The 12,346-nt window shown below is 41.3% G+C and overlaps 1 protein-coding gene across 13 annotated transcripts in view; it reads right to left on the bottom strand.

Annotated features, from left to right (window-relative positions):
• UTRN (utrophin) overlaps positions 1-12,346 on the bottom strand; it is an 863,547-nt gene that overhangs the window by 72,126 nt on the left and 779,075 nt on the right. For all 13 annotated transcript variants that reach the window (XM_068232090.1, XM_068232089.1, XM_068232092.1 and 10 more), the window contains one exon: positions 3,693-3,778. In XM_068232090.1, the coding sequence (XP_068088191.1) occupies positions 3,693-3,778 (86 nt within the window). The remainder of the gene's footprint in view (positions 1-3,692; positions 3,779-12,346) is intronic.

The following is a 12,346-nucleotide window of genomic DNA, read 5'->3' as shown; positions in this document are numbered from 1 at the left end:
GCCGCTACCGCCGTTCAGGCCGCACACCCACCATCTCAGGCCACCCACTCTGCCGACTCTATGATGGCAGAGCTCTGTGAGCCGGTCAGGAGCCGCTTTTATTAGCTCCTGAACGTGTGATCAGAGAAAGCCAATTGGAGTTGCTTACATTGATAACAGGGTCAGGAGCCAATGAAATCAGCTTCTGACCGGCTTACAGAGCTCTGCCGTAATAGAAACGGCAGGGTAAGTGAGCTGCTGTGGGCAGAGAGCAACGCAATCGGCGGGAACAACGAGAGCGGCAAACACGCGCGGCGTTGGTGAGGTGAAAGCTACGCCCTCCCAGAAATAATAGCATTAAAACAGGGCGTAGATTTCAATCACTGCCACCTGGAAGCAGTTAATGTTTTATGTCACCCCATCGCCCTATGTAATTATACTTTACCTGCTGCTGTCCATGCTGCCAATGTCCTTGTGCTTCTGCATTTGTGCCACAACGTGGTTGCTGGCATTATAGCACCTCAGGCATGACAGCACACACATGCCCCATGTGCTTTATAGCGGTAGTCACTTGGGGCCTGAATGCGGAAGTACAAGGATGGCAGCAGCACAGATGGAAGCAGGTAAAGTATAACTGTATTGGGGAAATGAAACATTAGTGGGGGACAGTGACTGGGGGTTTTCGTTGCATTTGTCATTCACCATTACCGCCACGCACCCGATCTAGCATGTCAACCCAAGATGTTTCAGCATTTCCAATTGAGACACTCAACCAATTTCTGCCCAAAATTGGTTGCATCGTCAATCCGGCATGCTCTTGGTGGTGCCGGTTTTCATTCGTTTCAATTATATTATCAAAGCAGATGGTCGATTAGCCGCCATGTTAAGTAATTTATCTGCATCTTTACAGCCAAAAGGTGCAGTTTCAGATCATTACAAATGTCTCATTAGGACTAGTTCTCTTTAAGCATAGCTGATATTAATATAATTTAATTCTATAACCCTTATATAAAATAATACAAAACGGAAAAGGGTTAATGAAACACGATACAATCTCTATTTTGGTTTCACCTTGAGCAAATCTACAAATCACTGAAAACTATTAATCGCAAAGTGATATGATGCTTTGGAGAAGAAGGCAGCGAAAGAAAAATAATTACATTTTCTTTTTACTGCCTGAAGAAACCATTATTTGGGAGTTTTATATACACCTCTCAAACTTCCGGATGGCAATGCCTGCATTTCATTCCTGTGCCAATGTACAGTGAATACATATTTTCTGATGAGCACGAGAGCAACACTGCTAGTTTTTCATTAATCAGACAAAACTAATATTTTTTTTCCTAAAACTGTGACTGGGAAATATTTATCTATCTAGCAAGTAGAGAGAAGAGCTATTTGATTATTGATAAGATTTTTGCTAAAATACATTTGAGATGGATGCCGTATGAACAGAATTGATCACTACTACATGACCAATTTTCAGATGAGAAATGATCGATCACCTGCTATATCGAGCCATTATCAATCCAGGTATCGCGTGCATTAGTGACTATAATTCAGATGTAATGTTACACTTTAAATTCACTGTTGCTTTAGAGCTAACTGATAAGTACTCAATTTTTGCACAGTAAGTTATATTTGTTGTACATTATTATTTATTTATTTGTTTTTACATAAAACGTGTTATGTGTGCATGGTCAAATTGTGAAAGCTACTTTAAAATATGGCCATCTGATTGTATGGAAGTCTAGAGCATTCTAAGAGATCAGGTAAACACACTGGTGGAGGCACCCTAGGTATTTTTTGTGCAACTGCTATAACTAGAAATTAGGACAAAATGTGCCTTAGCTCTTTGGAAGAATAAACCAAGTGTATTAGAAAAATGTTTATTTGTTCAAGCACACAAGGACTGCAGGCACAAAGTATATACCCTAGGGTCCCTCCACAATGTGTTTTAGATAGCTAATATCCCTGCAAGGTTACACTTTCATGTCTTTAAATGACATACCTGCCACACATTTTTCACGCAATTGGGTATTGCAGGCTTCAAACTGACCCCATTGATGGATAGCTTAGAATGTTAATTTTCAGGCTGGTCATGCATAATCTCCACTCACTGGAAACATGCAATGAAGATCTCAATCAGTACATTTATTAGTTACGATGTAAAGTCTTGTACACTCGTTAGATAAAATTTTTTTGAAACGTCTGATGTTTTGGCTGGCAATCATAAAAAATGTAAGCTAAATGACAATGATGAGTGATATCAGGAATTCTGCCGGATCCAACTGGAAGATCAATTCTGAACGACATTGTTCCAGAGCATGTGAACGTGTTGTGTAAAATGTCACTTTTGCATGGAGTTTATGAACGACTTAATCATTTTGAATATGTGTGTGTGTGTGTGTGTGTGTGTGTGTGTGTGTGTGTGTGTGTACAACATTGCTTAAATTATTAGTTACTTCTTTTTGCCGGGAAATGTCGTTTAAGTGATATCGCTCATTTGTGTGCGCCATATTTTTTATCTAGATTGTGTAGGATACTTTAGAGATCACTTGAAAGCTAATTGGTTACTTTTGTGCCTCCAATACTTGGCAGTTGTCCATGCTCCTAAACATGATGTTGGAAGACTGTATCCTGGGGTTTCACGCATGGTAAATGTGAGAAGATTGTTGGAGGCTTTAGCACCTCTGTGGTTTTTGTATAAAGAGGCTCAAGAAAGGATTAGATTTGTCTACACAAAATTAAAAAATGTAAGCCTATCACGGCACAATGTCTTCTATCAGTTATTTATAAATGCATGTTTTTTCCACACTAAACTAGTGGAACAATAAGACCTACTAAAAATGTTTTGCTAATAACTACAAAAGAGGATTATATACTAAAAAAACATTTTGGTTGCCCTACTTTCAATACTATATAATAACACTAAATAGAAGGAAGCATAAATTGTAAAAGCAGTGACTACGCAGACTTATCCCAAAGTCATTAGCATGTCTGTAAGCTTAGAAGTGCCAGTGATTACATGGTGATGGACCAAGAAGCAGTTTGCCAAATCTCATTTGAAACTGTTGAAACTGTGACAGTGAGGACAAATGCAGGTATAGAAAGTGTTACAGATCTGTCTGACTCAATCTACCTAAAGCATGCAACACAGCTTACTGCTCTACTTCCTTCTACGGTGGAGATGCAGCATTCAGATGAAATAGCTCTACTGCTGAAGTTTAACAAAACACCTACTTTAAAAATAGCGTGAACAAAATGGAATCGAGGACTGAGAAATGGATAAAGGAAGATAGCTGTGCAGTAACTAAACTAATAGTGATAATCATTGTTGGCATAATCAGTCCTCTCTTTCCCAACTCGTGACCAGTCATAAATGTATCAACACATTTTCAAGATACCATATTGTGGATGAAGCCCAACTGGTTGCTCTCAGGGAGAAGGGTTAATGTGAAATATGTTTAGGCAGACAAAGTCCAAGCTATTTAGTCACTCTAAACCACCTATAAACAAAAATTGTGCTATATTGTAATAGTACAGTAATATGAATGTAATATTTGGCCATGGGAATAAAACCCTTTTGAAATTAAACACCAGTAAAGATTAAGAATGTTATTTGCTCAGAAAAAAAACATCCAGTCAGCACTTCCCCCAGCCATCAAGTGTAGTGTTCTCCGGAATAGAATAAATGCAATTGCCCAACTTACATCTATATTTTTCTTCTAGCAATCCTTTGGACAGAGACATGAGACCAATCTTCAGAGACTGTACCCGGATCTTTCCTGTCCGACCCCTGCAAGCAAAATATTCTCATTAGCCCCTCCATTGTTACATAAAAGAGTTTATTTTTTAACACACTATACAGATTAATGGTGTTCTTTACAAACAGTTTCATTCAGTAAGTAAAAAAAAAAACACAGGCAAATTGCAGGAACACTTAACAGCCACTTATAAAACACTTATGCAAATAGGACTATAGTAAGCTGCACATTTTTGCATCTTCATTATTCATATTGTTCATTTTTAGATACAGAAATGCAAATACAACTAAATAAAGATAATCTCTAACATTCTAATGTTGCTTATTTAATAAAAATAAATACATAAAGAAGCATGTAATTCTATTCCACACATGCCATATATTTTTTGGATAGGATTTCATTAGGTGTGGAGTTTTTCCTGCATTTGACTGCAAATGTGGCATAATGCTGCCAGGATCGGGGGGAACGCCCCCCTGTAAAAAGCCACCAGGGCACTATTTTCCAAAAGTCTTGACGTATTCTGCCCACAGCTCAGCAGCCACCAATTGGGATGAGCTGCTGAGTTGATGGTGGGCCGTGGCAACATAGGTGGGGCTAGCCACAGAGCTTTGGGAGACTTTCGTAAAATGGCTGTGGATGACCCGCCACTGGAGGGGTGGGGCTTCACTTATCTAATAAATTACAGATGAGCAGATAAGATCCCTGGTACCCCTGGTACGTATTGTTCAGCCACCTGCTCAGTTGCTGCTGAAATTCCAGGCGGCGTTAAATACTATTCCCTCTCTGGGTCATAGCAATTTGGAGGGAGAAGTAAATCGGGGTCTGGCAATCACTGGCACCTGAATTACACTGTATTTAGCACTGTGCCACTATAGATGTAATAACAAGACATGGTAACGCCCAGGTCAGGCGCAGCGCAGCAGTGAGTGCGCACTGAAATAACTTGCTTTGTGCCCCCAACACCCGCCTCCCCACCCCCGGTCCTGTAGCATTACGGCAGAGCCTATTATGACAGGTTCTGTCTTTTACACTGGAAGTTCTCTTGAAGTAGAACAGTGAAGGGAACAGAACTGCTGCTGTCAGTGTTGTTACAATTAAGGGATACTAGCTATGTTCTAAACAACCTGCTAACAAGGCTTATATTGACCTATGTTTTTAGGATGGCATTAGTTTGCCTTCCAGTCCTAAGTTTATACCTCTGCGTGTGCACTCAGAAGCTGACTCACTGGAGTACAAGGAGTGGGTAAAGCTGTCCTCTTCCCACTGAGACCAACATATAAAGATAACTGTAGGGGAAACTGAAACAAAGAGGAAGCCGTTGTTCAAAAGTCCAATTAGGGGTAAACTGTTATATTGACCCTGTGGCGAGAGGGATATGAAGGCTACCATATTTATGCCCTTTTAAACAAAGACAATTGCATGGCTGTTCTGCTGATCCAGCTGTGTGAATCTGATACTAGTGTTGTCCGGATCATGAACGATTCGGATCTTTGATCCGAATCTTTTTTGTGAGTCGAATCATCTGAATCATCAAAATGAGTGATTCGGATCGCAAAGGGGCGGGGCCAGGAGCACGCCCCCCTTCTCTTAGCGGGCAGCGGGGTCCTGGAAGCAGAGCAGAGATGGATCGCTCTGTTGGAGGGGAGCCAGCCTTGCAAGGCCAGGTAGATGAGAGAGGGAACATCAGTGCCACTGCCAGATATGTGTAGAGCACACATACTGGCTGCAATGTGCTGCTCATTATAGGCTGTCTGTTCCGTAGTTCTGCACAGTGAACAACTACTGGCTCAGAAGCACAGTTCAGTAACTTTGTAGACAGCGTGCTGGGCTAGAAGGGCAGGCACTGTGATTGCAGGGCAATATGATCCTCCTGCACTGCTCTAAACAGCTGCGCTTTACTTCTGGGAATGCTTTGGGGAATGCTTTCCTTCACTGTGCGACGTTTGCATTCAAAGTATACAGATGAACATATAGGTGAAATATATGTAAAGCATATGATTGCAGCATGTGGGTATTGTGTGCAAACAAACATTTCTGCTCTCTGCTCGTCCCTCCTCCCTTCTCTGTCCACTCCCTGCCCGTCTCTGTCCCCCATCTCCCCTTCTCTGTGTGTCCACCCACCTCTCCTTCTCTGTCCACCGCAGGGAAAGTCCTGTCCTGCTTAGTCATTTCACCCCCGAATGTTTCCCTAGTAAAATGATCCAAGATTCGGATCAAAGATCCGGATCTTTTCAATGATCCGATTCGAATCATCCGAATCATTGAAAAGATCCGAACTTCCCATCTCTATCTGATACTACTACTTAGATTTATCCTGGTTTTCCTTTAGCACAGATATCATAAAGAAAATTGTTTCCTTAATTTGGGCAAGGATGCTATCACTACATACATTAAGAGGTACAGACTAATCAGCAAGCTCATGGTGAGACAAGAACTCATTGGAGTGTGTGAGGGGTTACAATGGTCCTAAAGCCCCCTTACTAAAATGCTAAGAAAAACAAAAGTTTGCTTTCTTAAAACAGAAAGAATTTGCAATAATTCAGGTCGGAGTGAGCTTGATATGTCTTCCAGTGCATCACTGCTGAATATATGCAAATTAACCATTGTTACCCTTAGAAGCTAAACACACCTCCAGAACTGCTGGAATGCAATGATGTGTCAGCTTGTTAATTTGTACAGAGCTGACACATTGCATTCCAGCTGTTCTGGAGGTGTGTTTAGCTTCTAAGGGTAACAATGGTTAATTTGCATATATTCAGCAGTGATGCACTGGGAGACATCTCAAGCTCACTCCAACCTGAATTATTGCAAATTATTTCTACATACATTAAAGGCTGCAGTTACAGACTTGGTTAAAACCGATATGCTATAAGATCTGTGCCTGCCAGGACAGCACTGTGCCTGTTGTATCTTACAATACGATCTTGCATTTACCTTTGAATTGTGTTGGACTCATTGGTGAAACCCCCCTTGAGTTTCGTATATAAGTGATCCAGGGCAGCTTGACCAATACAAGTGTTTACAACATACTCAATATCTCAGTAATGTTCAGCTGACAGCATGAGAATGTATGAAGCTACATACAGTGATATCGTTTTTTATCTGTTACACTGATACCCTAAATTGCAACTTGTCATTCTGAAGGTTTTTTTTTTACTGAAATCTAGTGATCGAGACCTTCTGCTGTTAGCAACCCTCACAGAGGAATTCCATAACAGTGTTTTTTCTTACACTACATTTAATTAAAGGGTCCCAATGAATTATATTTAACTGCATATTATTTTGCTAGACAAATTAAACTGAACTACTTACTTAAAATGTGTTATGAAAGTTTCCAGGAAAACGCTAAATAGTTTAGAGCATTTTAAACAGTTGTAATGAAAGTAAGGAGCCTGGACATCAGAATTGTGTAGAATCTCAGCATGTGTTTAATATCCATTGATATTTCAGGGTCATATTTATCCCCAGCATATCTTTAAAGCAGTGATTTATGCAAAGGAAGCTGCAGCAGCAACACACAGCGTGACAATATATTACACAGAGAAAGGCAGGGAGTGGGTTACATAGTGTATCTTATGGATAATATAGTTCATTAAATCTGCTGATGCTGGGCTCCTCTCATTGTTACCCTCCTGCTGTTTTCAAGATTCTTTGAATTTATTTGAGCCATACCATTTGACAATCAGCCATTGGAGCCTAGATAAGGAATGAAGAGCTATATTCAGGCTCTTCAGGATGACAGCATCATGCTGATGAAATAATGCAAGCTACATGGACACCAAGGTAAAGAGCTAACTAAGTTCAAGCTATGTGCAACATTAATATATCAGATTAGTACATTCAATGAATAGTTAAGCACATTGAATGTGGTAAGATTCCAAAAATCAAATATGCTAAACATTATTTAAAGGCAACTGTCCAGGTAATAATTATAATTCATGTAGTTAAATAATAAACCACCTAGTAAAAAGTTTATTTTTACAGTCCTTTAAGGGCTCTTTCACACCAGAGCCCTTTTTCAACGTTTTAATGCAAAGTCTATACTTCGCGTTAACCAAGTAAAAGGAAAGTCCATAGACTTTCATTTTACATTTCACACCCGACGCTACGTTTCGATGCGTTGCGGTACGACGCACCCGGGAGCATTTTATCGTCAGGAATCGGCGTTTCCCAGTCAGGTTAATTGAAACTACCGCCGCTACTCAGCGTCGCACCGCAGATTCCTGATGACAGCCGCAGGCTAATTAATGCGTGAAGGAGAACGGCTCCTGCACGCGTTGTTAGATGTGAAAGGAGCCTTATAGAAAACTGAACTAAACAGTTTTAACCATTGTGCTGACAAGTTTCTACCCTCAAGTTGCTTTCCAGGTAGTCAAGGTGGTTCTACTTCTCAATTGCTGTCAGTGACAGGTAAAGCCATAATGAAGCACATTCGTCCGTGGCAGTCACACACTAGGGCGCAAATCGCATTGTTTTCCACAACAGACAAATGAACTTGTGGACATATCCTATGTTCACTAAAGGATCTGTTCAGACAAGTTCTGACAAATCTGTCCACTGCAGTCACAAAAACGAAATCATCCTGCAAGACTTTTCCAAACACTGCCCAGAAATCGGACATGCCATAGATAGTATACCATCTATGACATGTCAATTACAACAAACAACAACTGACACTATGAAAATGATGGATAATCAAAGCAGATTGTATGTTTTGGCTGTGGTCTAGTGTGAACCCAGTGAGGCCAAGTTCTCTAGATTGCTATATAGGACATCTCTAGATCATTATACTGTAGGAATATCATTGCATGATGTTGAGATGCAAAGATATTGTCCATTGCAAGACATTGCTACGACCACAGTGTGAAAGGGCCCTTAGAGGAAAACGCATACATTAGTGCCTGAGCTTTTATCTGTAGATACATTTGAAATCTGTAATTTAGGGACAGTATATTCACACATATCAGTTACCCAGCTGCTTATCTAATCCTTCAGCATGTGATAAAAGCATGAAGTCATTATACAAAATAAATTCTAGTTTTACCAATTTGGCATTATTTATTGTTTAAAGTGAAATTCCAACTTTGTTGAGAAATATGCAGTCTCTTCAGTTCAGCTGTGCAAAGTTCTAGGATTAAAGCCACGTATTTTTTCACACTGCTTACGTTGTTTATTTGAATTCAAATACAGTATAGTTCCATAGTGACTAGAACAGAGCCTGCCAAGGCTGGGTGTGACAGAGCTTCCTGCCAATCACTCAGTTGTGCAGGTGTGGAAAACAAGCAACAACTGTTTGTGCATCTAATTATGCATGAAATAAAGGGAATATAGAAGTCTGTTAAAAAAACTAGAGAAAGAGTAGAGATTTAACATAACTTGGTCTTAAAACATACCTGTGAGGTATGCTACAGCCTGTTTGGAATACTTACCTTGGGAGGGGGAAGCCTTTCAATCCTGGAGATGATTCCTCCATCCTCCTCTGCCAGGCCAAACCAGCGAAGAAACCCCTGAACTGCGGCCGCACTGCACCTCTACAGTAACGCAGATCTGCTCAGGTCCCAGAAGAATAATCTGAGCCTGATCGGGTCCATATTACTGGGCAGATGGCTAGTGCAAGTGCAGTGGCATGGACCCAATCATCCTTGGCTTTTTCTACCGGTCCATGCTACTGCGCATGCGCAAACTGTTGTCAAGCATTGACAAGTGATTTTTCAGGGGTCTCAGTGCTGTAACAGGCCGGTGGAGGAGGATGGGTGAAACCTCTCCAGGATCAAGAGGCCACCCCCTCACAAGTTGAGTGCCCCATAGGGGCACTTTTCTTCCCTACAGATACACTTTAAAGTAGATTGGAAAATATGCTACAAATTGAAATGGAAAGGTAATTTATAACAGCAAGATGATTCAAAAACAAAGACATTTGTGCAGAACTGATACATGTTTATAGCAATTGAAATGGAAGGGTAATTTATAATAACATGAAGTTGCAAAAGCGAAGATAGTTGAGCAGCATTAATGCATAATTATAGCAAACGTTTAGAAAGAGAAGAACTTGCTTTAACACTTGTGGGGCTATGGGCATTGCTGAAAAATACATTTGCATTAATAATCAGGGATAATCTGGACTTCTTTAATACATTTGGGTTTAATGATCCTTTAATTGATGAAGAAGATAAGATATGTGTGGCACTCCTAATGAACAATGAATGGAGGATCTGTGGGTAGATACTCTGTCAGGCCTGGTCTTCCCCGCATAAGATTCTCCTACACACAGGAATTCACAATTTATTTATTTATTGTATTTATAAAGCGCCAACATATTACAACGGCTACTAACGTGTGCACTGTAATTGTAATTTAGGAAGAAAGACTTGCGTAACAATCTTGTAACAAAGAAGCAGGTGCATGCACTTTCCGTCATCCAGCGTAATTTATTCTCAAGTGAAGACATGTGTGACATCAAGAATACATCAGGCAGACATCACCTTATCATGACGTGGTAGCTTTGCGTACCTCACCACTACCGTGATTGCATATGCCATAGACTTGCATCGCTGCATTGCAATGCACAGTTTTCAGCAACCTAGTGTCGATTAGCTACTTCCTTAGCAACAAAAACATAGCACAAGGTTTAAAGGATCATTAGAATCTTGTAACAAAGAAGCAGGTACATGCACCTTCCGTCATCCAGTGTCATTTATTCTCAAGTGAAGACATGTGTGACATAAAGAATACATCAGGCAGACATCACCTTATCATGACGTGGTAGCCAATGCGGGGGTGGAAGTGGGTGTCAGGGCTGCAAAAGGATCGGCGATGGCCGTTTCACGTCCAACAGGACGCTTGGTCACGCTGCGTTCCACACACAATGGCGTCCGAGACACATCCGGTATATCACGGGGAGTAGCCCCGCCCCTTCCGGAAGTGCGTCGGCGCACAGTGCTCAAAGTTCATTGGTCAACCACCAGACCATTAGGAAAGGAAGCCGGGCCTCCAATCAGCGGAGCGGTTATAGCGCATACAATCTGAGCGACCTCAGGGTCGCATGGTCAGCCAATAGGAATTGAGCTAACCGGTGATGATGTAAAATTTACGCATCGTCACCATGCTAACGTATATCAGGAAGTGATAAACCACTCTAGGGACATGTAAAATTAACACCTCCCTCGCTCCGCAACATTGTAACCCAGCGCCACCTGGTGGTTGCAAGTAATAGTGCTACAGTGTAATAAAAATAAGTGTAAAACAGGGACACAATTGTGACATCTAAAACAGGGACACAATTGGGGCGGTGGTGGCTGGGAAACCCACATAAGTTTATACATAATGGACCCAATCCCCAGGCTACCAAAAGATGGGATGTACGAGCAACAGATCCTTATAACAGGGATGAACAGGGGAGGGAAAAGGATATATATATAATGATAAAAAGTGCAAAGCACAAATCAATATAAGGAGGAGGCAGGGGGTCGGTTTATACTAACAGGTACCTGCAGGCGACCCTATTGGAGTATATACACACTGCACTTAAAATCCCCAATGTCAGGTGCAACCCCCATCAGATTACGACCGGGGGAGAATGTGCGGCAAAATTATGCCTTATAAACTCCAAAATAGGGACAGCCCAAGGGGACCCCCCGACCCCATACATCCCACCTAGAACACCTCTAATCTAACCGGAAATGGTACTTAGCTAACATCCGATAAACACAAATTTAAAAGACCCAATTATTCTCTCACAATTTAAGGGTCCAGCATACAGGAGAGCTCAATCTTATCGTTCAATCCCAAAGGGCCTGTTGCATTTGTCTGCAAAATCAACCAAGTCTCCTTTCTCAGGAGCATTTTTTCCCTGTCGCCTCCTCGTCTTTGAACTTCTACCTTTTCAAGGACTGCAAATTTGAGCCCCTTACACCTACCTCCATGTTCCTCTCTCATATGTGTCAAAAACCCGGTGCAGCCTTTTCCAGATTTTATGGTACTAATGTGTTCTCCTATTCTAACCTTTAGAGGCCTGGTTGTCTGGCCAATATAATACCGCCTACAGGGACAAAACATCACATACACAACAAATTCGGTCAGGCATGAGAAGAAGGCCCGGGCACAGAAAACCTCTCCACCCACCTGTATGGTTTTACATGGTAACATTAAGGGACAATATTTGCAGTGGCCACATCTAAAATTACCCCTCGGGGTGGTTCTGTTCAACCATGTAGTTAGTTTAGGTAAAACAAATTCACTGTTCGTAAGGAGATTCCTCAACTTGGGTGCCCTCCTAAAAGCCACCCTAGGTGGGCCCCCCACTTTCTCTGATAGATCAGAATCTCTTTCAATGATACCCCAATGTGTGAAGATAGTTCTCCTAATTCTATCTGCCATAGGGGAATAATCGAATGTGAAGGTAATTCGCCCTTTCTCATCTCTATTTTTTGATTTTGAATCCAGAAGGCAGATTCTCCTCTGCTCTTTGGCACGCTGTTTGGCCATCTCTAATTGAGTACGGTCGTAACCTCTTTTAATAAATCTTTCAGTCAGCTCATCAGCCTGATTGTCAAAATCTATCTCCTTCTTATTATTCCTCCTCAATCTCAGGTACTGGCCCA

The sequence above is a fragment of the Hyperolius riggenbachi genome, chromosome 4 (assembly GCF_040937935.1).
Source record: "Hyperolius riggenbachi isolate aHypRig1 chromosome 4, aHypRig1.pri, whole genome shotgun sequence".
Classification (NCBI taxonomy): domain Eukaryota; kingdom Metazoa; phylum Chordata; class Amphibia; order Anura; family Hyperoliidae; genus Hyperolius; species Hyperolius riggenbachi.
Note: the sequence above shows the minus strand (reverse complement) of the source record. Positions and strands in the feature narration are given on the sequence as shown.